A 27,334-nucleotide genomic window follows, 5' to 3' on the forward strand; every position below is an offset into this window, starting at 1 on the left:
AAAAGTTGCATATTTTAAAATGCTGCATGTTAGGGACGCTTTACATGCTACGACATCGCTAAAGTGATGTCGTTGGGGTCACGGAATTTGTGACGCACATCCGGCCTCGTTAGCGATGTCGTTGCATGTGACACCTATCAGCGATTTTGAATCGTTGCAAAAACTTTCAAAATCGCTAATTGGTGACATGGGGGTCCATTCCCAATTATCGTTGCAGCTGCAGGTACGATGATGTTCGTCGTTCCTGCGGCAGCACACATCGCTATTGTGTGACACCGCAGGAACGAGGAACCTCACCTTACCTGCGTCTGCCGGCAATGTGGAAGGAAGGAGGTGGGCGGGATGTTATGTCCCGCTCATCTCCGCCCCTCCGCTTCTATTGGCCGGCCACTTAGTGACGTCGCGGCGATGCCAAGCGCACCTCCCCCTTAAGGGAGGGATTGTTTGGCAGTCACAGCAACGTCGCTAAACAGGTATGTGCGTGTGACGCTGCCGTAGCGATAATGTTTGCTACGGCAGCGATCACCAATTATCGGCCGTACGACGGGGGCGGGAAGTATCGCACTTGACATCGCCAGCAAATGCTAGCGATGTCGCAGCATGTAAAGCGGCCCTTAGGGGTACTTTGCACGTTGCGACATCGCTAGCATCGGCTAGCGACGCCGAGCGCGATAGTACCCGCCCCCGTCGCACATGCGATATCTTGTGATAGCTGCCGTAGCGAGCATTATCGCTACGGCAGCTTCACAGGCACTTACCTGCCCTGCGACGTAGCTCTGGCCGGCGACCCGCCTCCTTCCTAAGGGGGCGGGTCGTGCGGCATCACAGCGACGTCACGCGGCAGGCGGCCAATAGAAGCGGAGGGGCAGAGATGAGCGGGACGTAAACATCCCGCCCACCTCCTTCCTTCCGCATAGCCGGTGGACGCAGGTAAGGAGATGTTCCTCGCTCCTGCGGCTTCACACACAGCGATGTGTGCTGCCGCAGGAACGAGGAACAACATCGTATCTCCTATTGGTGCGACATTATGAAAATGACCGACACTACACAGATCACCGATTTTCGACACTTTTGCGATCGTTTATCGGCGCATCTGGGCTTTAAACGTTGCGACTTTGTTACCGGCGCCGGATGTGTGTCACTTTCGATTTGACCCCGACGGTATCGCAGTAGCGATGTCGCAGCGTGCAAAGTACCCCTAAGTCTTCAGCATTTGTGCAACATTTTGAAAAGTCCCAAACAATGAAGTAGTTGAAAACATTGGGATAAGGAAAACCACAACCACATTATCAATCAAGCAAAAAACAAAGAAACAAAAATAAGTACTGTAATTAAGCAAGTTAAAGAAGCCCTCATATTTTACTTGAATAAATTTGTGTATATGTGTATATAGTGATATATTCATCTATCACCGCCTTTTCTCAGTGACGTCACCACTTTTTAGACTATCCGTCTCTCTATGCTCTATGGCTGTGTCCGCACTTTGCGTTTTCACCTGCATTTCAGCTGCTTTTCTGCTGCGTTTGGAACTGCAGCGTTTCATGCCAAAATGCATGCGTTTTGATTTCCCAGCAAAGTCTATGGGAAAAGTGGATTTATTGTGCGCACTTTGCAGTTCAAAACGCTGCGTTCAATTTGTATAATTTTGGGCAAAAACTCAGCGTTCAAAGAAGCAGCATGTCAATTGTTTTTGCCGTTTCGGCTGCGTTTTGCTAACATTGAAGTCAATGAGAAGTTGAAAAAAGCAAGCAACATCAAAATTCCAGCGTTTTACATGCTTTTTAGCTGCAGAAAACATGCGTTTTGGACTACATAAACGCATGCGTTTCTGACATCAAAATAATGGAATAATATGTCCCTTTACACACACACATAGTCCAACAATTAAAATAATGAAAAATAATAAGTAATTAGAATTTTAGCGATAAATAGTATAAAACCGCTATAATTTTATTAAATATAACTAATTTCGTTATGATTTAATTATTTATATTTGTTTTCATTTTTTCCCCTTTTTTCATAGTGTTTGACTGTTTTAACTTTATTTAGCAGTATCTTTATGTTCAAAATGCATCTGTCTTTAAGCAATGGAAAAGCATGTAAAAAGCGCTAAAAACGCGGCTAAACGCGGTAAAAAAAAGCACGCGTATTTACCATGTTTCTGTGCTCAAAAGCAACTTTGGCAAAAGCAATTTCTGCCAAAACATGCATTTTGAACTGCAACTAGGACGACGCAAAGTGCGGACATAACCTATGTGTGAGCTGGAAGTCTCTTTGCAGTGTGAATCTATGGAGTCTTGAACTGATGCTCCATAGACTTACATTGTAAGGGTATGCTCACATGGGCGTACAACACGGACGACTGTAATGCAAGAAAATCACGAGTTGCATTTGGACCAATGTTAATCAGTGAGGGAGAGCAGATGATCAGCTTTTTTCTCATCCAGATTCTGGATGAGTGAAAAGTCGCAGCATGCTGCGATTGTCTACGAGAGAAGTGTCGCTCACACCCATAAAAGTCTATGGGCACGAGAGAAACATAGGACTTCACTCGGATGACATCTGAGTGCAGTGCGATAATCACATCAGCTGACAGTGGAGGAGATGGGGAGATTAGCTCCTCCCTCTCCTTTGCAGCGCCTGCCCCCTCCTCTGCAGCTGTGATCTGATCGCAGGATCGGATCACAGTTGCATGACACTCGGCTCACGCTGGCAGCACAGCAGGAGCCAAGAGTCATTAGCATATCACATCTGATGCACTCTCATTGGATGCCGTACAAGAGTTTAAATCTAGCCTAAGGGTTCATGCGCACGTAACTGCTGATTCTTCTGCAGCAATTTGACAGCACATGTGCGCTTCAAATCGCTGCAGAATGAATGCAGTATTTTTGTTAAAAAAAATTTCATGTGCTCTGGATGCTGCCCCCACCATAGACAGAGTGGGAGCTGCATCCAGAGCGCAGAAATAACTGACATGCTGCTTTTATGAACGCACGGATTTGGGTCAAAATTTTAGCACCCAAATCGCTGCGTTCATAAAAGCAACGTGCGCACGTCTCATGCACAATCTACATAGATTGTGCAGGGGATGCAGGACGCATGCATTTACGCTGCAGTGCAATACGCAGCGTAAATGCATGCTATTACGCAACGTGCGCATGAGCCCTAAAAGTCACTTCTGGGTCATGTATAGAGCACAGATTGAACTGAATAGTCTGTAGAGCTGTGACGTCACTGAGAAGCAAAATTGCGCTCGGTACTGGTGAAGGTGGCGGAAAGATACACACTACATTACATACACATATACACACATTTAGTAAAAGAAAATCGTCATGGGAGTGCTTCTTTAACTTAATGAAAGGTGCAAAATAAATAATGGAAAAGTCATGATTATATTCATTTTTACTACAAGAAACGTTAAAAATACTGTAAATGAAGAATTAGGACCTTTCTTTGATACAGTATGGTGCATTGTCTTGGCCCCCTAAAAACTATGGGTTTGTTGTAAAATTCTATAAAATTGATACTTGTGTAGCACAGTGGGTCATTGGTTACAGCTGTAGACGTTCAGTGTTAGAGTAAAGCCTGCTTTACACCTTACGATCCAGCATACGATATCGTATGCGATCGTACCCGCCCCCATCGTATGTGTGGCATGTTCAATTTATTGAATGTGCCGCACATACGAGTAACCCCCGGCACACGTACTTACCCGTCCATACGACCTCGATGTGGGCGGCGAACGTCCACTTCCTGGAGTGGGAGGGACGTTCGGCGTCACAGCAACGTCACGCGGCAGCCGGCCAGTAGAAGCGGAGGGGCGGAGCTGAGCGGGACGTAAACATCCCGCCCACCTCCTTCCTTCCGCATTACCGGCCGGGAGCCGCAGGACGCAGGTAAGATCTGTTCATCGTTCCCGGGGTGTCACACACTGCAATGTGTGCTACCCCGGGTACGATGAGCAATCTGACGTTCAATTCATGAGAAATGAACAACGTGCGTGCGATGAACGTTTTACTGTTCAATTGCAATCACACGTACCTGTCACACACTGCAATGTAACTTACGATGCCGGATGTGCGTCACTTACGACGTGACCCCGCCGCCGACACATTGTAAGATACATTGAAGCGTGTAAAGCGGGCTTAAGGACAGCAAATCCCACCAAGGACCCTGTATTATGTCCTCCGTGTGTTTGCTTAGGTTCCCCCAAAGACATACTGATAAAGAATTTTAATTGTGAGCCCCATTGGTTACAGTGCTTATGATCACATCTGTAAATGGCTATGGAATTAATGGGGCTATATAAGAGCAAAAAAAAAATACTGGTCTTTAATGGGCCTGGAGGCTGTACAGCTCCATACTAACGCTCATGTGCATAATCCAATCCATACATACTACTATACGTCATATCGATGACTAGCTGCCATTTGATAGAATTTATTGTGACTCCAAACTGATCTGACAACTTCAGGAAAAGAAGACAATATATCAGCTATGCTTGAGATATTGCACCGTTATTACACAACATGTATATTACCAATTATCATTCATTTGTTCCTGCAGATCATAATAGAAGAGTTGGAGAAAGAAAAACAGGGTATCACAATGACCATCACGGAGCGTCTGAAGGATTACCATGACCTCATGCAAGTGAAGACAGGACTCAGTCTGGAAGTGGCTGCTTATAGGTAAGGTGAACTTGGAATATATCTCCTCTTCTGATATCCTAAATTCCATTCTGATATCTATGAAAACTTTTACAGGAAATCAGATTACTTATACAGTGTCATACAGTTTTTGGCTCTAAACTTGCCGAGTGTCATCAGACACTGTATAGACTCTGACACTCCACACTATGTTTTCTCTTGTGCTTCTGGGCTGCACAGTCAGGCTCTGGCATCAACCAGCTGTGTGCTCATTAGTGACCGGACTAACAGAAGTTATTTTTCTGCAACCCTGCTTGTTACCTTTTGAAACACATGTTATGGGAGACCCATCACAGGTATTTCCCGTCTTTTTTAAGTTGTAGGAATCTGACTTCCTATGCCGCCTATAGCTTTCGCTAACCTGGTCCCTGTGCTGTTATGTTCCTGTTCCTGTTGCTGGTAATTTACTGTGCGCTACTTGGTGTGTTGTGGAAAATCTCTCGTCGTCTGGTTATTTTCTCCATGCTCTTTATTTCCTCCTGGTCATGTATTGTCTTACATCTCTATGTGTGCTAGCTGTTTGATCGAATTTTGGTTTCCCCATTTGTTCATCTCTGCGGCTAAACTACTCTTGTCCTGGTCCTCCCCTGTGGTGTGGGAGAGGGGATATTAGATCAGGGCTGACCAGTAGCAGGGTAATAATGAAGGTGGCACAGACATTGTCACCATTAGGGTACGCTCACATGAGCGTTGAAATCGGACGAGTGCAATGCGAGAAAATCTCGCATTGCACTCGGACCTATGTTAGTCAATGAGGGAGAGCAGTTAGTCAGCTTTTCTCACATCCAGAATCTGGATGCGAGAAAAGTAGCAGCATGCTGCGATTTTTTGAGAGAGCCGTATCTCTCGCACCCATTCAAGTGAATGGGTGCGAGAGATAAATCGTACTGCACTTGAATGTTATCCCAGTGCAGTGCGATATACGCACAGGCTGACAATGGAGTTGATGGGGGGATTAACCCCTCACTCTCCTTCGCAGCGTTCGCCCTCAGCTTCACAGCTGTGACCTGATTGCAGGATCGGGCCACAGTTGCATGACACTCAGCTCAGACTCGCAGCAGAGCCTGAGCCGGGGGTCTTTAGCATATCGCATCTGATGCTCTCGCATCGTATGCCATACGCTCATCTGAGTCCAGCCTTATACATATCTCCAGGATTAGGGACAGCTAAGGCCCCCTAGCCTGAGGACCAATCTACGAGCCCCGGTCCCCTGTTATCCCTTGTCAACCCGTGACATTATAGTCGGCCGAACCTTTTCATTCCAGCATCCATGCCTACGCATGTTAAATGCCGCTGTAAGAGATTCACAACGGCATATAACAGATTAACAATCCCGCCCACCTCCTTCCTTCCGCATAACCGGTGGAGGCAGGTACGGAGATGTTCCTCGCTCCTGCAGCTTCACACACAGCGATGTGTGCTGCCACAGGAACAAGGAACAACATCATATCTCCTATTGGTGTGACATTATGGAAATGACCGACGCTACACAGATCACCGATTTTCGACGCTTTTGCGATCGTTTATCGGCGCATGTAGGCTTTACACGTTGCGATGTTGTTACCGGCGCCGGATGTGCGTCACTTTCGATTTGACCCGACAATATCGCAGTAGTGATGTCGCAACGTGCAAAGTACCCCTTACTGCCAAGAGAGCAGATTTTGGCTGCAGGAAAAATGCAACAAAAACGCTGCATGTGAACGTAGCCTAACGATGTGTGCCATGTTCATGGGAAGGTTAGTATAGAACTATCACTTGTGAGAGCCAACCCTATGACTGAATCGAGGAACGCAGAGAAGTGGGGATATCATGCACTGACATTTTTGTGGGTGTAGTAAATTAAAGAGTGGTCAAAGAGGACCATTCATATTGTAGCTGGAGCAGGTTGTTCACAAGGGGTACCACAAGAGATACGGTTGCCGTAACTAGCATTGGATTTTTGTCTTTTAAAATCATTTGTGATGTCAGGCCCTGATGTTGGATCTGTGGCGGACACAGGCAGAAGAAGGCCCCTGTACAAGAGCAGTACATGGGCCTGCTCCAGTCCAATAGCTGATCATAATGCACAATTTCACCTGCTTTGGAGGTATAAGTGGGCTCCCATTTCCCTTGGGCCTCTATGCAGCTGCACAGGTTGCGCCAATGATATGTCCATCCCTGTGTTGGGTGTGAGGGAATGGCTTGAGGTTTCTCTTCTAGTTCATCCGTAAGGTATTCAATAAGGTTTAGGTCAGAGCTCTGTGTGGCCAGTCATGTTCAAACTTTACAGCTGGCACTATGCAGTCAGGTAGATGTTTTACTGACACTCACCAAAACCAGACTGATACATCAGACTGCCAGACAGAGAAGCTTGATTTCTCACTCCACCAACCACGTTCCTGTTTCTTGTGAGTCCAGTGGCAGTGTACTGTTATGAATATAAACACTCTCACATATGAGAAACGGAAATATGAAAGACTTACTACAAGGAGATGCCGCAGCCAACTGGTCCCTGTACAGACTAGAAAGACCCTAGCCACACAACTCAAAACACCACCTCAGACCTGACTTCCTGAAAGGCCGTCGAGGGGTTTCTTGTACTTCTTGAAGGACCAGAAGGGAAGAAGCAACACACTTCTAATAAGGGGAGAGAGAGGTGTGCACAAATATACAAAAACCAAGAGTGAGAAAAATAAAACATATTGATATAATGCATGTGTGGCGCCCTGGACAAGCCAGGACGTCACAAGTACTGCAACAACACACCCCACACCCCGGCTAGGCACATCAAAGTCAGACAAAAATCCTTGTTGCCTCCCTCCAGGGGCTGATGTCCACACCAGGGGGTGGAGCCAGGTGGTTGGCCCCACCCACCGAGGAGTTCATAGTCCTGGAGGCGGGAAAAGGAAGGCAGAGTAGTGCAGAGTAGTTGGAGAGTTGAGGAGTGAAGTGGTAGTGGAGCAGACTGACCGTGTCCGGGTGCGTGGCCTGGGCACATACAGCAAGGTTGGCAGACGGTGGTGACCGTCTGCAGGAGGGGCTGATTGATGAGAACCGTAAGGGCCGGGGACGGGCGGTGGCCCGCCGGTACCGGATCGGGGAGCGAAGAGAAGCCAGCACCATTCGGCAGGGCCTACGGACCCCGACCAGGCTTGGAGTCGCCGTAAAACCGGTCAAATCCGTTAGCGAAGGGAACCTCTGGGGTTTCTCAGCAGTCAAGACCCGATTGAAGGCAACCGCTCAAACCGTGAAGGGAAATACAGTCACCGCCAAGGCTACAGTTCCCAGGGCCAGAGCCTGCAGGCAAAAGGGGCTCCCTCAGCATCCATCCAAGCTGGGGAGCGGGTTACCGGTGGGAAGCCATCGGAACCGAGAACATAGCACAGGTGCAGGGAAAGGCAGTCACCGCCAACCTACCGGGAGAAGAACCACCGCAGCCGTCTGTGGGACCCGTCCATCCAGCCGTTTGTTTTACCGGAGACTTTGCATTCATCATTGGCTGAGTGAGTACCACCGTGCCGTGCGGCACCGCGCTGCCCCCGTGACCCTGCACCTCACCAGGCCCCGTAACCCACCTGCCATTCCTCCCTCACTGGGCCCCGGGACAACCAACCCCCCTACCCACAGAGGGGAAAAAACAACATCTAAGCTGCTCCCTGTCATCGCTCCCGGGATCCCCGTCCAGAGCAGCGGTGGTGTCACAACCTCACCACAACCGTGGGTGGCGTCACGGACAATAAATCCCCAAAACCATTCCCCTTTTCACTCACGGGCGAGGAGCGCCGCTCGAGTCCCCGGATCCGGCCCATCGCTCGAGCCACCGAGCAGCAAGCGAAGCAGCAGCAGTGCTGGACCCGAGCATGGTGAGCGCAGCGTCCCCTCCCCGCCCGCGACACATACGCACTACAATACTTTGATCCGTCCACAGCAGAGCAGATCAAAGTGCTCCTGCGCAATGGCCTCCTCTATGTGGATGACATAGGATGTGTCATCCACACAGGGCTGGGAAGGAGGACGGCAATTACATAAGATGGAGGAGGCACCAGACTGAGAGCAGTGATGCCCAACAGACCCAACCGCCCCCTAGGTGAGTATAATAAAGGTCTTTTTATGTTCTACAGAGCGGCCTAGAATTCAGTATATAAGAGCTTACTGGTGGTGGCCGCAGTTTATATGGGAAAAAACAGGTGACAGGTTCCCTTTAAGGCCTCTGCCACACTCACGTGAAATTCACGCACGTGCCGAGAGACACGTATTTTCCCTGCGTGTTGCGTGCAGGTAAGTACGTGTCTCTGGTACGTGCGTGACACGTGTGTTCTACGTGTGCTATCCGCGATAGCACACGTAGAACCGGTAATTAACATACTCACCTGGTCCTTCCTGATGTCCGCGGTGCTGTCCATGGTGCTGATCCTCAGTCTCCAGCCCTGCTGTCTCCCCGCTGCTGCTGCTGCCAGGCATTGAAGTGAATATTCAATGAGAATAATGAGCGGCGGTCGGCAGCAAGAGGCAGCAGCGGCAGAGACAGGAGGGCTGGAGAAGGTGAGTTAATGTTTTGTTTTTTTTTCACTGACATGTGTGTTTTCTCCGGCGCGTGTCACACGGGACCGCATCCACACTACACCCGTGTGGTACGGGTGTGGGCCGTGTGACACCCGTGCTGCGGGAGAAATCACTGACATGTCAGCGCTTTGAAAAACACACACACGTACAAACGCACACGGACACACGTTCCGTGTGGTTTTACATGTGTGTGCCTGCTACAATAGGGTAGCATTGGTTAACGTGTCTCCGTGCCGCCGGTACGTGTAAAAAATGACAAACACGTGCCGGCAGCACGGATGTGTGTCGCAGGCCTAAGGGTGGAAACACATCTATGCGAGTAAAATCGGTCCGACTGGGCTGAAAAATACTCGGCTGATTTTAGTTCACGTTAGGTGCGAGTGCAACGCAAGTGCGATGCTTTTTGCTCGCGTGTGTGTTGCGATTGCGATGCTAGTTTCATGCAACATCTTAATTAGATAAAAGCTATTACACATGTGTCATTTAATTAACCTATGGGAATGTGCTGTCACATTCATCTAATGAGCGAAGTTACTGCCACACTCGCAAATGTGAACGCTGGTGCGCGTGTGTGATGCTACTTTTAATCCCCTTCCATAGGAAATCATTGGGACAAATGGTGCGAGAAACTCGCAAAAAAGCAGCATGCTGCGATTTTTTTCTCAGTCCGATTTGGACTGAGAAAAAAATTGCAGATGAGAGCTGAATCATTCACTAACATGTGTCCGATTCCAATGCGAGATTTTCTCGCATTGCTCTACTGCGAGAAACTCGCAAGTGAGAAGCAGCCCTTAGAGACGTCCTGATATCTTGTGAGAAGTATATGCAACCTAGTGAATTCAGCATCTTTATATAGGTGGTTCCTACTTGTTAGAAGGCATCAGTAGGATAAAATACAATGACTCTTGGTAGGTGTGACTCAAAACAACAAAGAAAAAAGCATGGGATAAGCGATTCATGTACTTAAAACTGTCAATGAACCTTGCAAACCATTTAAGTATAGGAAAATATGTTATACACATTATGGCATGTTGGCAATGAAAACACGTGCCTTTACTTATACAGGAAGATCCATGATATTGTGGCATGGAATGCAATGGTTACTCTATTCCATTAATAGTATATATACATGATATATTTTTAGTTTATATATGAGAATTAATTCAGCCAAAAAGCTTCATCTACAATAGACAGAGGTTTTTAGCTGCTATGTCACTGAAGATGCCCCTGTAACACCAATTACCAGTCACACACAATAACGATTCATTTAATGATGTACTAACAATCTTTGCAGAGAAAAGTTCACATTTACCAATCTCATCTTTATGCCCGCAAAACAAAATCAAATCTGATGTCCAGTAGCATAACTCCAATGTCCAATGGGCCCCAATGCAAAATTTGGACCTGTACCCCCCCCATGTTGGTAAAATGTATGGGGCCTTTTATAATTCTAAATCCTATAAAGACATACAATTTGCCCCCCTTCATTATTTAGTAATCTTCCCCATCCTGAACTAATGTACCCCTTTCCTCTTAAATATGCCCCTCATCCTAGTAAATACAGTCACATGAAAAAGTTTGGGCACCCCTATTAATGTTAACCTTTTTTCTTTATAACAATTTGGGTTTTTGCAACAGCTATTTCAGTTTCATATATCTAATAACTGATGGACTCAGTAATATTTCTGGATTGAAATGAGGTTTATTGTACAAACAGAAAATGTGCAATCCGCATTTAAACAAAATTTGACCGGTGCAGAAGTATGGGCACCTCAACATAAAAGTGACATTAATATTTTGTAGATCCTCCTTTTGCAAAAATAACAGCCTCTAGTCGCTTCCTGTAGCTTTTAATGAGTTCCTGGATCCTGGATGAAGGTATATTTGACCATTCCTGTTAACAAAACAATTCCAGTTCAGTTAAGTTTGATGGTCGCCGAGCATGGACAGCACGCTTCAAATCATCCCACAGATTTTCAATGATATTCAGGTCTGGGGACTGGGATGGCCATTCCAGAACATTGTAATTGTTCCTCTCCATGAATGCCTGAGTAGATTTGGAGCGGTGTTTTGGATCATTGTCTTGCTGAAATATCCATCCCCTGCGTAACTTCAACTTCGTCACTGATTCTTGCACATTATTGTCAAGAATCTGCTGATACAGAGTTGAATCCATGCGACCCTCAACTTTAACAAGATTCCCGTTGCCGGCATAGGCCACACAGCCCCAAAGCATGATGGAACCTCCACCAAATTTTACTGTGGGTAGCAACTAGCAAGTGCTTTTCTTGGAATGCCATGTTTTTTTGCCTCCATGCATAACGCCTTTTTGTATGGCCAAACAACTCAATCTTTGTTTCATCAGTCCACAGGACCTTCTTCCAAAATGTAACTGGCTTGTCCAAATGTGCTTTTGCATACCTCAGGCGACTCTGTTTGTGGCGTGCTTGCAGAAACGGCTTCTTTCGCATCACTCTCCCATACAGCTTCTCCTTGTGCAACGTGCGCTATATTGTTGACCGATGCACATTGACACCATCTGCAGCAAGATGATGTTGCAGGTCCTTGGAGGTGGTCTGTGGATTTTCCTTGACTGTTCTCACCATTCTTCTTCTCTGCTTTTCTGATATTTTTCTTGGCCTGCCACTTCTGGGCTAAACAAGAACTATACCTGTGTTCTTCCATTTCCTTACTATGTTCCTCATAGTGGAAACTGACAGTTTAAATCTCTGAGACAATTTTTTGTATCCTTCCCCTGAACAACTATGTTGAATATTCTTTGTTTTCAGATCATTTGAGAGTTGTTTTGAGGCGCCCATGATGCCACTCTTCATAGGAGATTCAAATAGGAGAACAACTTGCAAGTGGCCACCTTAAATACCTTTTCTCATGATTGGATACACCTGCCTATGAAGTTCAAAGCTCAATGAGGTTACAGAACCAATTTAGTGCTTTAGTAAGTCAGTAAAAAGTAGTTAGGAGTGTTCAAATCAAGAAATTGATAAGGGTGCCCATACATTTGCACCGGTCAAATTTTGTTTAAATGCGGATTGCACATTTTCTGTTAGTACAATAAACCTCATTTCAATCCAGAAATATTACTCAGTCCATCAGTTATTAGATATATGAAACTGAAATAGCTGTTGCAAGAACCCAAATTGTTATAAAGAAAAAAGGTTAACATTAATAAGGGTGCCCAAACTTTTTAATATGACTGTATATCCCTTATCCTAATGAATAATCCCCCATCCTGGTAAATATATCCCCCATCCTGCTAAATATGTCCCCCATCCTGGAATATATGTCTCCTATCCTAGGCCTCATCCTGGTAAATAAGTCCCCCATACTGGTAAATATGTACCTCATCCTGGTATATATATCCCCATCAGGGGTGTAACAACCACAGTCGCACAGGTCGCGACTGTTACCGGGCCCAGCAGGTTAGGGGCCCGGCGCCCGCCCTGCAGGGAAGTAGCCGATTCTGCTCAGTGAGAGAGGAGCTGTGCTGTTCCTGTAATAGTTTTAATACAAGTAGCCAGGCAGTGCTTGACTCCGCTCCCCCCAACTTCTTCCTGCCTGTGACCTCGGGCTCACTGGCCCTGCCGCGTCACCGTCTTCTACGGTGTTCGGAGTGTAGTACTGCTGCCATCGGGAGCTGCAGGGAACCTAACAATCAGTGCAGCCCTTTCCTCTCCCTCCCTCTTGTCACTAGAAGCAGTCGGGACTGAGAGCAGAGGGAGAGGAAGGAGGACATAGCAGCTGTAGCTGCAGACCTGTGACGGGGAACCTCTGCTTCCAGTCCCACTCTGTGCTGTGTCTATGCAGTATATGGTGTATATCAGTGTGTATGTAGGTAGTTTATAGTGTATATGAGTGTGTATGTGGGCAGTATATGTGTATATCAATGTGTATGTGGGTAGTATATAGTGTATATCAGTGTGTATGTGGGTAGTATATAGTGTGTATGTGGGTAGAATATAGTGTATATCAGTGTGTATGTGGGTAGTATATGGTGTATATTAGTGTGTATGTGGGTAGTATATGTAAAGTAGTCAGTGTACAGCTTGTATAACAGTGTAGATTTGTTGTTCCCGCTAAATAACTCAGCACACAGTACACAGTCGAATTTCTAAACCACTGGCAACAAAAGTAAATACACCGCTAAGTGAATATGGCCAAATTGTGCCAAAACAGTCAATATTTTGTGTGGCCACCATTATTTTTAAACAGTACTTTAACTCTCTAAGGTATGGAGTTCACTAGAGCTTCACAAGTTGCCACAGGAATCCTCTTCCATCCTCCATGACAACATCACAGAGCTGGTGGATGTTAGAAACCTTGCGCTCCTCCACCTTCCCTTTAAGAATGCCCACAGATGCTCAATAGTGTTTAGATCTGGAGAAATGCTTGGTAAGTCTTTACCCTCAGTTTTTTTAGCAAGGCGATAGTCATTTTGGAGATGGGTTTGGGGTCATTATCATGTTGGAATACTTCCCTATAGCCCAGTTTCCAAAGATAGGGGATCATGCTCTGCTTCAGTAGGTCTCACTACATGTTGTCATTCATGGTTCCCTCAATGAACTGTAGCCCACCACAGCTGGCAGCATTCATGCAGCACTTAATCATGACACTCCCACCACCATCCTTGACTGTAGGCAAGACACAGGAGTCCAAAGACACACTTGTCTTTGGACTCCTCACCTGGTTGCTGCCACACATGCTTGACACCATCTGAACCAAATAAGTTTATCTTGGTCTCATCAGACCACAGAACATGTTTCCAGTAATCCAGGTCCTTAGTCTTTTTGTATTTAACAAACTGTTTACATTTGTTCTTGTGCATAATCTTTAAAAAAGGCTTCCATCTGGGACAACAGCCATACAGATGAATGTGATGCAATGTGCGGCGTATGGTCTGAGCACTGACAGGCACTCCCTCCATCCCTTTAACCATTACAGCAATGCTGGCAACACTCATATGTCTATTTTTTAACGATAACCTCTGGATATGATGCTGAGCGAGTGCACTCAACGTCTTTGGTCGGATAGGGTGATGACTGTCCTGAGTGGAACCTGTCTTGTTAAACCACTGTATGGTCTTGGCCACCGTGCTGCAGCTCAATTTCAGAGTGTTGCCAATCTTCTTATAGCCTAGGCCATCTTTATGTAGAGTAACAATTCTTTTTTCAGATCCTCAGAGCATTCTTTGCCATGAGGAGCCATGTTGAACTTCCAGTGATCGGTATGAGAGAATGTGTGAGTGATAACACCAACTGTAACACACCTGCTCCCCCATTCACACCTTAGACCTTGTAAAACTAATGAGTCACATGGCACTGGGGAGGCTAATTGGGCACAATTTGGCCATTTTCACATAGGGGTGTACTCACATTTGTCTCCCATCCTAAGCCCCATTCTGCAAAATATGCCCCCCATCCTGGTATATATGTCTTGATCCTGGGCTCATCCTGGTATTTATGTCCACTATCCTGGTATATATGTCCCCATCCTGGTATACATATCCCCCATCCTGGTATATATGTCCCGCATCCTGGTATGTATGTGCCCCTGTTATGCAAACATATGTGCACGCATGAAAAAATGTAAAAATAAGGTCTAACTACTACACCTGACCTGCCCGGTTATTGTACAAAATAGAGGTCCCAGCTATACAATCCCTAAAGGCTGGTGTGCAGACTGAAACAACCCTAATTTGACTCAGATGACCACTCGGACATTTGCTTCCTAAGTGGCCATCGAGGGTTCCACGTACCGCCTTAAGAATTCAGGGGAAAGTGAAGAATAAAATAAAAAGTAATAATCTGCCAGGAGAAACACTAGGCAAACAGGCTATAGTTCCAAGCAGCGTCCACTTCACAAATATCTCCAGTGGGAAATAAAAGCCCAAGGAAGTTTTAAATAGTTATACCCGCCAGTTGATAGGGCAGACTAAGTTATAGCATTGGAAACAGAAAGGCAATGAACACACAGGCAAACTGTTCAGAACCAGGAAAGGATCAAACCAGACAGTGGCCTAGTAGAGAGAGAAACGGACCAAACGGATCAAATCCAAGGCATGACACCCCCATCCTGGTATATATTTTCCCATCCTGGTATATATGTCCCCAATCCTGGGCCCATCCTGGTATATATGTCCTCATCCTGGACACATCCTGGCTTATATGTCTCCCATCCAAGTATTTATGTTTTCCTCCTGGGCCTGTCCTGGAATATATGTCCACCATCTTGGTACATACAGTATGTCCCCTTATCCTGGTATATACACCCCCCCATCCTGGTGTATATGTGCCCTATCCTGCTATATATGTCCCCATCCTGGTAGATATGTCTCTATCCTGGTATAGATGTTCTTATCCTGGGCCCCTTCTTGGTGTATTCAGTCTTCGTTCTGTTTCCAACTCATTAATAAAAAAAGACATTCTACTCACCTACCCCGGCTCCCAGGTTGCGCTGCGTCCTCCTCTTTAGCCGGAACAGTGGCCGGCAGCTGATATCGGTGTGCCTGCTATAGCAACACATGATGTTACTGTCATGTGCCTCCAAACAAGGGCCTAACGACATCATCTGCCAGCTTCTATTTTGCAGACCTAATAGGTCTCTGTGCCACAATGCATTTCATCTGGCTGTACGTCCGAGGACGCACATCCAGCTGAAGTAGGCACAGGGTTTGGCAGACCCCCTCTACCCCAAAGCCCAGTTGCATCCTCTGCTACCCTGATTGTTATGTCCCTGCTGATATCCTATAAGGTAAGTGTTCAACTAAGTTGTGTATGGCCGTCCAGTAAATTTGATTACAGAAGCCCACTCTACAAGCTACTGTAAATACTAATATTACCTGATTTTACCGATTTTTGGCCATCACATTCCCCATACATGTTAATGAAAAAGTGACTGTGTATTTTTGTGACCACATGTCCAGTGAGAAATATAGAGAATATGATGGAATTGGTGGATGGCAGCGGAGAAATTTACTGCATATGTAGGGGGTGGGCAGACCCCCTACAAAGGGAGCATAGTTAACCCGGAAATGTTATTAATAAAAATGTTTTATTTGTATGTGTATTGTGTTAGGGTACCCCCTAGTGGCCGGGTGGGACGGCTGTCACCACCGTGGGGAGGAGGAGCCGGCAGAAGCAAGGGGAGGAGAGAGCAAGGGTTGTGAAGGAAAGAAAAAGATCAGGAGGGCAGTTGTCTCGGGGACGGGAGCGGAGCAGCAGAGCCGGGGCAGAGTGTGGGAGCTGAAGAACAGGGAAGCCGGAGAGAACAGGAGCGGGGGCGGAACCTCATAGAGTGACGCAGTCCGGTGTGGGTCCGGGCTGTGGGTAGCCAGAAGTGGGAGCCGGGTGAAGCGGAGTAGCCAGGCACATCCCCACTGGAGGGGATGCAAGGACAGGCTTTCCCCAGCTAAAGAAAGCGTAACATCACCTTTACTGTCTCGTGTGGAGCTTTGTGAAGAATAAAGAATGTTTGTTATTTGCATTGAACCGTGCCTGAAGAGTGTTTGTGCGCCGGACAACACCTGCACCACCACCACACTCTGCCCCACCATAACATCTCCTGTCCCCAAAGTGACGGCGGAATCAGGGGTAAGCCTGACAGCAAGGGCCACGACTACAAGGCCGGAGGCACCCCTGGCACCCCGTTACATGTGGCGTAGTCGGCAGGATCCGGATCTTATGCAAGGGGTCCCGCTCCAAGAAGAAGGAGACCAAGTGGTGCCTAGGGCCCAAGATCCGGACTATTGGAGAAGATTTCCGATCCCATGGTGGGAAACAGAAGCAGTGCCTGCAGCGTTGGACCGGGCACAAGATGGCGGCAAGATGGCCGTCGTCTGTGAAGATACAGAAAGCGCGCGAAAAGTTGGCGCCAAAAGAAGAGCCTGGGGCTGGCCGGTGCCGAAAAAGAAGTTCGGAGTACTCCGCCCAAAGAGGGGAGGTGCCGGTCCAAGGGCACGTACGAAGATATGTGAAGTGGGCGGTGTTGTAAGAAGAAAGAAGTACCACGGCGGAGGGGTCGACGTGAAGTGTGAGACTGGGGGTGGAGTATGCTCAAGAGCGGGAAAAGTAAGCCCGCCTCCATTTCCTCCAGCTTCTCCACCGACCCTGACGCCTTTACCTGAGACTCATTCCCCAAGCAAGATGGAAAATGCCAAGGGACTACACCCTGCGCCTGGCTTGGAGAAGAGCTACCCGAAGCAGATTGCGGCTGCGTCTGCGGAGGGATTCCCCGCTCATCTGCCGGCTGTACCCGGAGGACCGGGAAGAGCCACAAAAGTGACTTGGGTGACCATGTGGGACGCCCTGACCGGAGCGACCACCACAGAGGTCCGGGCGACCTACACCGCCCAACTACCGTCGGGGAGCTGGATGCTGGGAGCCCCATACCCCTGCCCGGAGATACCCTCGCCAGCCGCGGTGGGATCTGCAACACTTGGTCAAGTTCTGGCTCCGGAGGAAATACACGCCCGGAAACTGGAGAGAGACGAGTGGGGCTTCTACTGGGACCCAGTTCAGCCGTCACCACTACCGACACGAAGGTCCCCGTCACCTGAGCCAGACCCAGTACAGGAGCGGCTGCTCGCCGAGACCGTCGCCCGGGAGATGATGGCGGGTCCCCGGAGCGAGGAGTTTGAGCACCAGTACACCACCGGAGTGGTGGTGAAATTCAACCAGAGGGAGGGGTACGGCTTCATCTGGGATGGAGAGACCGGTGACGACTATTTCTACAATAGAGTCAACCTAGACACGGAAGGCCTCCCACAGCGACTACATACTTTGTACCAAGGAGAGAAGGTACGGTTCCTGAGGGAAGTGGGCTGCAGGGGTCTTTTTGCGGTTGGGGTGACCCGAATGCCCACCGCACAGGAGGCTGCTCAATGGCAGCAAGAAGTGGAATGGGAGGAATGTCAGAACTGGCGACGAGCACAGCGAAGACCGGTATTGGCCGAAACCTCCCACCCGCAACGTACCTTGGCTGTAGCTCCGGCAGTCATGCCCGGGCAGAGTACTGACCCGGAGAAGGGAACCCCGCCGGTGCTGGCGATCAACCAAAACATCACCACCCATCCGTCCGGTCATTGTTATGGGCAGCCCGCTGCCGTCCCGCGCAGCGACCCCATCACCCCCGTCGGGGACTGAGGAGCCAAAGCAGGAGGCTGAAACAGCGGAGCAACCCATCAGCTACGAGCCTTTCCGGAGGCTGCGCCGGTTGCCCGGGCAGTCTTTGTCCGAGTATGTGCAAGCCCAGAGAGCCGAATGGCAACGGGCCTACCATCCGGAATAAGCACCAAGACCGGAAGATGGCGGGCCTGTTTTTTGTGTTAGACGCCGGCGTTGTTCCGAGCCGGAAGAAGGTGTGTTGGTTGACACCGTTAAAGTTGTTGAGTCCGGAGAGAGCCTGCTGCTGGACTGAGCCAGGGGCTCCTCCGCGTCGCTGAGAAGAAGGAGTTTTTATTTGTGTTCCTGTCGGTTAACAACTAAGACCGGGAGTGCTGCCAAGCCTCCGGGCACGACCAAGACCGGGAGCTTCCAGGAGGAACTCCGGGCGCTGGACTGGTGCACCCTCTTTCGGGTACCCTCCTGTGGACAGGTTCGCAGTTTCATTGAACATGTTTGTGCCTAGTTTTAAAAATGTGATTTTTAGATGGGAGCCTTGCCGGGAGTCTCGGGCTTTAAGAGGGGAGGTATGTAGAGGGTGGGCAGACCCCCTACAAAGGGAGCATAGTTAACCCGGAAATGTTATTAATAAAAATGTTTTATTTGTATGTGTATTGTGTTAGGGTACCCCCTAGTGGCTGGGTGGGACGGCTGTCACCACCGTGGGGAGGAGGAGCCGGCAGAAGCAAGGGGAGGAGAGAGCAAGGGTTGTGAAGGAAAGAAAAAGATCAGGAGGGCAGTTGTCTCGGGGACGGGAGCGGAGCAGCAGAGCCGGGGCAGAGTGTGGGAGCTGAAGAACAGGGAAGCCGGAGAGAACAGGAGCGGGGGCGGAACCTCATAGAGTGAAGCAGTCCGGTGTGGGTCCGGGCTGTGGGTAGCCAGAAGTGGGAGCCGGGTGAAGCGGAGTAGCCAGGCACATCCCCACTGGAGAGGACGCAAGGACAGGCTTTCCCCAGCTAAAGAAAGCGTAACATCACCTTTACTGTCTCGTGTGGAGCTTTGTGAAGAATAAAGAATGTTTGTTATTTGCATTGAACCGTGCCTGAAGAGTGTTTGTGCGCCGGACAACACCTGCACCACCACCACACTCTGCCCCACCATAACATCTCCTGTCCCCAAAGTGACGGCGGAACCAGGGGTAAGCCTGACAGCAAGGGCCACGACTACAAGGCCGGAGGCACCCCTGGCACCCCGTTACACATGGTCGGAAGTTGTGGGTGATGGACATGAAAGTAGGAATGTGATCCATAGCAAATGCGACACGATATTGGAGCGGTGTTGTAAGGTTAGAGGTGAAGGAGGACATTGTCTGCAGCAGCTCTGAAAGGGAAGGGAGGGGAAAAGGTTCAAGAAGTATGTAAGAGAGCTGTGTTTATGAGGGGGCATCAAGATACCTAGTAGAAGCTTAGAGGTTGTCTGAAGGTGCTACGAAGACCCCAGTGTAGTGGCTCACCAACATATTACTGGCACCCCAGTGGGCCTATCCGAATCTGTATGTAGTTTACATATTATGATACTGTGGTATTGATAGGGGCTTAGCCCCTTATACAGTTAGGTCCAGAAATATTTGGACAGTGACACAATTTTCGCGAGTTGGACTCTGCATGCCACCACATTGGATTTGAAATGAAACCTCTACAACAGAATTCAAGTGCAGATTGTAACGTTTAATTTGAATGTTTGAACAAAAATATCTGATAGAAATTGTAGGAATTGTACACATTTCTTCACAAACACTCCACATTTTAGGAGGTCAAAAGTAATTGGACAAATAAACCAAACCCAAACAAAATATTTTTATTTTCAATATTTTGTTGCGAATCCTTTGGAGGCAATCACTGCCTTAAGTCTGGAACCCATGGACATCACCAAACGCTGGGTTTCCTCCTTCTTAATGCTTTGCCAGGCCTTTACAGCCGCAGCCTTCAGGTCTTGCTTGTTTGTGGGTCTTTCCGTCTTAAGTCTTGATTTGAGCAAGTGAAATGCATGCTCAATTGGGTTAAGATCTGGTGATTGACTTGGCCATTGCAGAATGTTCCACTTTTTTGCACTCATGAACTACTGGGTAGCTTTGGCTGTATGCTTGGGGTCATTGTCCATCTGTACTATGAAGCGCCGTCCGATCAACTTTGCGGCATTTGGCTGAATCTGGGCTGAAAGTATATCCCAGTACACTTCAGAATTCATCCGGCTACTCTTGTCTGCTGTTATGTCATCAATAAACACAAGTGACCCAGTGCCATTGAAAGCCATGCATGCCCATGCCATCACGTTGCCTCCACCATGTTTTACAGAGGATGTGGTGTGCCTTGGATCATGTGCCGTTCCCTTTCTTCTCCAAACTTTTTTCTTCCCATCATTCTGGTACAGGTTGATCTTTGTCTCATCTGTCCATAGAATACTTTTTCAGATCTGACCTGGTTTCATGAGGTGTTTTTCAGCAAATTTAACTCTGGCCTGTCTATTTTTGGAATTGATGAATGGTTTGCATCTAGATGTGAACCCTTTGTATTTACTTTCATGGAGTCTTCTCTTTACTGTTGACTTAGAGACAGATACACCTACTTCACTGAGAGTGTTCTGGACTTCAGTTGATGTTGTGAATGGGTTCTTCTTCACCAAAGAAAGTATGCGGCAATCATCCACCACTGTTGTCATCCGTGGACGCCCAGGCCTTTTTGAGTTCCCAAGCTCACCAGTCAATTCCTTTTTTCTCAGAATGTACCCGACTGTTGATTTTGCTACTCCAAGCATGTCTGCTATCTCTCTGATGGATTTTTTCTTTTTTTTCAGCCTCAGGATGTTCTGCTTCACCTCAATTGAGAGTTCCATAGACCGCATGTTGTCTGGTCACAGCAACAGCTTCCAAATGCAAAACCACACACCTGTAATCAACCCCAGACCTTTTAACTACTTCATTGATTACAGGTTAACGAGGGAGACGCCTTCAGAGTTAATTGCAGCCCTTAGAGTCCCTTGTCCAATTACTTTTGGTCCCTTTAAAAAGAGGAGGCTATGCATTACAGAGCTATGATTCCTAAACCCTTTCTCCGATTTGGATGTGAAAACTCTCATATTGCAGCTGGGAGTGTGCACTTTCAGCCCATATAATATATATATAATTGTATTTCTGAACGTGTTTTTGTAAACAGCTAAAATAACAAAACTTGTGTCACTGTCCAAATATTTCTGGACCTAACTGTAATGAAAGTGATTAGAGTTTCCTTGTTATTGTGGAACCTGTTCAAAAAGGGTATAGAACATGATAGCTAAGATGTGTAAACTTGGTATTGTCGCGGGCGGAGGAGGGGACGCCGCGCTCTCCCACTGCTCGGGTCCGGCTGGCACTGTGGCCTGCTGCTGCCGCTGCTCGGTGGCTCGAGCGATGGGCCGGATCCCGGGGACTCGAGCGGCGCTCCTCGCCCGTGAGTGAAAGGGGTTGTTTGGGTGTGGGGATTGTTTATTGTCCGTGACGCCACACACGGTTGTGGTGATTTGTTGACACCACCGCTGCTCTGTATGGGGATCCCGGGAAGGATGGTATGGAGCAGCCAGTTGTTGTGTTGCCCCTCCGTGGGTAGGAGTTGGTGATCCCGGGGCCCAGTGATGAGGTGGGTGATTCAGGGCTTGGTGGGCGCAGGGACGCGGGGGCAACGCTGTGCCTTGCGGCACTGTGGTACTCACTCAGCCTGAGACGATGACACAGTTCTCGGTAAAACACACGGCTGGAAAGACGGTTCCCACGGACGGCTGCACTTGCTTTCCCCAGTAGGTGACGGTGTCGGTCCCTTTTTCCTGCACCTAAAGTGATGATGGTTGCGATGGGTTCCCACCGGTAACCCGCTCCCCGGCTTGGATATGGGCCGGAGGAGCCCTACTTTGCCCGCAGGCGCTGGCCCTGAGAAACTGGTGCCCTGGCGGTGGCGGTGTCTCTCCGTTACGGTTGGACTGTTGCCTTCAATCGGGTCTTGGTTGTTAGGAGACAGACGTCCCCTTCACTGACGGATTTGGCAAATTATGGCGACTCCTAGCCTTGCCGGGATCCGAAAGGCCCCTGCCCTGGTGCTGACTGTTCTTCGTATACTGCTCCAGACCGCCGGGCCACTACCCGTCCGCGGTCCTTCCAGCAACCTCCGAGCAGTCCCCCTGCAGACTATCACCGCCGTCTGCTGACCTTGCTGTCACAGTCCGGGGCACACACCCGGACTAACTTCAGGCTTTACTACTGTTTCTTGCCACTTTACTTCAGCTTTTCTCTAAGCTCCTCTACCACTTCACTGTTTACTCCTTCTACTTTCACCTCCTAACACTATCTGCCTGGTTCTTCCCGCCTCCAGGGCTGTGAACTCCTCGGTGGGCGGAGCCAACCGCCTGGCCCACCCCCTGGTGTGAACATCAGCCCCTGGAGGAAGGCAACAAGGATTTTGGTAGCTTTGGTGTTCCTAACTGGGGTGTAGGGTGTGGTGGTGTTGTGACCTGTGACCCCTGGCTTGCCCAGGGCGTCACATTCCCCCTTAGCAAAATGCAGACCGTCCGCGGGCTGCCCGTCCAACACCGGTTTTATTTTCTGCAAAATATATAAAAAGGTAAATGGTAAACATATTTACAAATTATGGCATCATCCCACAGCGGGAGGTTCATTGCTTAAACGTTGCAAACGGTTTACGGTTACGGTTTCCGCTCTCTCCCACCCAAGCAACCTGGCCCTGATGCTGCCCCTAAAACCCAGGCAGCACCCCTTTACCCAAGTCCTGCACCAAGTCACCCGAGCGGGATCTGTCCTTCCCCTCCAGAGGGTAGCCACCGGTTCCTGTGGTGGCTGGGCCCCAGCCTGCTCTGCTGAGGGCCCTCCCTCCAACCTGCCTCTCCGGAGGCGGCAAGGCAACTGCGGAAACGGTAACGGTAAAACAACTTATTTACATGCCACTAACGTTTGTGGTTGCCCTGCAAGTTCACGGGCTTGTCCATGGAAAGTTCTCCATGCAACTTTTTAAACGGTCCCCACAGGGACAACGGTGCCGGCTACGGCCGGTTTCAATCACAGTTACGGTGACTCAGGTGACTCCATCAGTTGATCACTTTCATTGCAAACTTTTCAAACTTTTAAACAAGGGGTCCCAACGGGGACTGGACAACGGTGCTCCGCTGCCCTACTCCGGGCTTTCAGCTTCATCCGAGGGAGGGGGTGCAGGACTCACTCGGCTCTCCTGGCTGCCCCGCAGTTTGGCATCTAGGGCGAACCACCCCCTCTCTCCACAGTGCCGGGTATACTGCACTATGTCACCTGGCATCAGGTTACGGCCGGGGTGCTCCTCGGGCAGGTGGGCATTCACATCCCGCCGGGCTATAAACACTTCGGCCTCCAGGCCCGGTTCATATATAAACCTATAGCCCCGGCGGACATCAAACCGCCTCACCTGTCCTTCATACAGTGGTCCCCGGACCCGGAACGTTGCTTGCCGGAGGTTCTCTTTCTCTCTAATTGCTCGGGCCACCAGCTCCGCCTTTTTCCTCTCTCTCTCACCAATCTCCAGGCCCAGCGGTACCAGCTCCCTGTCCCAATATGGCGCTGCTACGAGCTCCGGCGCACGGGTCGGGCCCCGCTGGACATTCTGGACGTTGCCCACTGTCAGGGATCTGGGCGACAAGTCCCGCGGTGTCTTGGCCTTGGGCGCCACCTTGCAGCGACAACCCGGCGCTACCTCAGCCGAGGTGTGGGGGATGGGCACAGGGGCTTTCCGCAGCTGGGCCTCCGGCTTGGAGCGGGTCATCGGCTCCGGCTCAGGGACTTTCTCGGAAAACGTCTCCGGTGCGGTTTTCGGAGCCTTCCAAGGCAACACCTCCGGTCGACTACGGGCTCCGGCTACAGGTCGGCCCGTCTGGGCGGGGATGCTGGGTATCGCTACCGGTTGCGGTGGTAGCGGGCCTAGTGGCGGGGTCACGGCCTCCGAGACAGGTGGCGAGGGAGGCAGCGGGGGGAGAGGGCTTTGACCGGGTCCCGCAGCCGCGATGACCGGCCCTTCAAGGGCATCGGGGCATGGGTCACTCACCCTCCCTTCCTCCGCTTCCTCCTCGCGTCTCCGCACGGTTGCTATAACGTCCGCCATGTCGGTCTCCCACTCCTCCATGAGGAGCTGCATCCTGACCTGCAGCCGTTGGTAGAGCTGCGCGGTCCGGATCTCCACCCACGCCGCGGTTCCAGGCGCGGGGGCTACGGTGTCGCGGGACGGCATCCACATTCTGCTGGCAACTCCTTCCAGGAACAGGGTGACTGCAGAGTCCTGGCGTCCCTGCTTTTATAGCTGCGTTCACATGCAGCCAGCCGCCATCGCGTCCCCCTTAGCTTCTTTTCCGGCCCCTCCTCTATTGGGGCGGGGTTTTGGCCTTCGCGCCTCTGCTACTCGAGAAGACGCTCGAGCGGGAACTTTTCGCGCCAAAGATGGCGACTACTGAAATTTTCTGACCGGATACCTCCGGCGGTCACAAGGCGCACCTCTACCCAACGGCAGAGCGGTAAGATCCTGTTCGTGACGCCAAGTTGTCGCGGGCGGAGGAGGGGATGCCGCGCTCTCCCACTGCTCGGGTCCGGCTGGCACTGCGGCCTGCTGCTGCCGCTGCTCGGTGGCTCGAGCGATGGGCCGGATCCCGGGGACTCGAGCGGCGCTCCTCGCCCGTGAGTGAAAGGGGTTGTTTGGGTGTGGGAATTGTTTATTGTCCGTGACGCCACCCACGGTTGTGGTGATTTGTTGACACCACCGCTGCTCTGTATGGGGATCCCGGGAAGGATGGTATGGAGCAGCCAGTTGTTGTGTTGCCCCTCCGTGGGTAGGGGTTGGTGATCCCGGGGCCCAGTGATGAGGTGGGTGATTCAGGGCTTGGTGGGCGCAGGGACGCGGGGGCAGCGCTGTGCCTTGCGGCACTGTGGTACTCACTCAGCCTGAGACGATGACACAGTTCTCGGTAAAACACACGGCTGGAAAGACGGTTCCCACGGACGGCTGCACTTGCTTTCCCCAGTAGGTGACGGTGTCGGTCCCTTTTTCCTGCACCTAAAGTGATGATGGTTGCGATGGGTTCCCACCGGTAACCCGCTCCCCGGCTTGGATATGGGCCGGAGGAGCCCTACTTTGCCCGTAGGCACTGGCCCTGAGAAACTGGTGCCCTGGCGGTGGCGGTGTCTCTCCGTTACGGTTGGACTGTTGCCTTCAATCGGGTCTTGGTTGTTAGGAGACAGACGTCCCCTTCACTGACGGATTTGGCAAATTATGGCGACTCCTAGCCTTGCCGGGATCCGAAAGGCCCCTGCCCTGGTGCTGACTGTTCTTCGTATACTGCTCCAGACCGCCGGGCCACTACCCGTCCGCGGTCCTTCCAGCAACCTCCGAGCCGTCCCCCTGCAGACTATCACCGCCGTCTGCTGACCTTGCTGTCACAGTCCGGGGCACACACCCGGACTAACTTCAGGCTTTACTACTGTTTCTTGCCACTTTACTTCAGCTTTTCTCTAAGCTCCTCTACCACTTCACTGTTTACTCCTTCTACTTTCACCTCCTAACACTATCTGCCTGGTTCTTCCCGCCTCCAGGGCTGTGAACTCCTCGGTGGGCGGAGCCAACCGCCTGGCCCACCCCCTGGTGTGAACATCAGCCCCTGGAGGAAGGCAACAAGGATTTTGGTAGCTTTGGTGTTCCTAACTGGGGTGTAGGGTGTGGTGGTGTTGTGACCTGTGACCCCTGGCTTGCCCAGGGCGTCACATTATCTCCTAATAAAATATAATTTACATAAACTTAAGTAAGCTCAGAATGACATTGACCTCTATGGACTACGATTGTTACAACCATAATATATATGTTGAAATGTGGCCACCAACACCCAAATATGACTGCTATCTCTGCATCATATGGCAGATTTAAACAATAATAATAATGTTAGCTCCCTGAATATGAATTAGGTTTCTCTAGTTGCATAGAAAAAGTGTCCCAGTCATGTCCTGATAAGTACGTAACGAAATTATCTAGGCCCTTTTTTTACAATGTGCCTGAGCACTGATAGGCATATAGTTGATAACTACCTGCCTGTTGTGCCCAGCGCAGATCTGTGCTGTCGTAGGGCCATCACATACCATTCCTGTGGGCGATTCAGCAGCTGACGTCATGTCTAAAGTGGTGACTTCTATTCCACACTGCTCTGTTGAAGGGGTGGAACTGTTGATTGACAGCTGGCTCACCTCTGCCTAATTGTGATATCCGGCTGTCAATCAACATGACACTGACAGGTACACCCTATCGACATCAACAGAGCAGTCTAGAAGAAAGAGAGTTGCTCTGTTGACGTGGAGCAGCTGAAACGATGACAGAAGCGGTCACCAACCACTCTCTGCTGGCTGTGGATACAACAGACAGGTAGTTGCCTCTATTAGCAACTACTTGTCTGTTAGTTTTTAGGTCTATAGTAAAAAAAAATGTCACGCATAACCTTTTTAAGTAAGAACAGAAGTTTCCAGAGCTCCAGATTAAAAATTCTTTATTCACTTATCAAATATTACACAACTCAAAAATATTTCCCAAGTAGAATATGTCTTTCATCATGGCCATAGTGTCTGGGGAAGCCCAAAGTCCCTTCTCCTACATAAGAAAATAGCAGTATTATAAATAACGATGTTGGCTGGGGTATCCTGATATACATTTGGAATTGGGACCCATGAGCTATAAGTACCATCCACCTCTGGCCTCTGTGGTACATAAAGTATGGTGTGTATCAGCCCTGCAATGCAATCTCAGCCCTCTATACTATTTTCATGATCCTAACCTTGGATGCACAGTAGTAAATATAAGCAATGACGTGAGGTCTAGGACCCTGCTATATATATTGTTTATGGTTGTCTTTATTGGTAATACTTTTTGCTAC

General features: G+C 49.4%; 1 protein-coding gene across 1 annotated transcript in view; it reads left to right on the top strand.

Annotated features, from left to right (window-relative positions):
* SYNM (synemin) overlaps positions 1–27,334 on the top strand; it is a 92,726-nt gene that overhangs the window by 39,580 nt on the left and 25,812 nt on the right. Inside the window, exon 2 of the mRNA XM_075345989.1 lies at positions 4,567–4,691. Coding sequence (XP_075202104.1) covers positions 4,567–4,691 — 125 coding nt within the window. The remainder of the gene's footprint in view (positions 1–4,566; positions 4,692–27,334) is intronic.

Source organism: Anomaloglossus baeobatrachus, chromosome 4 (genome assembly GCF_048569485.1).
Source record: "Anomaloglossus baeobatrachus isolate aAnoBae1 chromosome 4, aAnoBae1.hap1, whole genome shotgun sequence".
Classification (NCBI taxonomy): Eukaryota; Metazoa; Chordata; class Amphibia; order Anura; family Aromobatidae; genus Anomaloglossus; species Anomaloglossus baeobatrachus.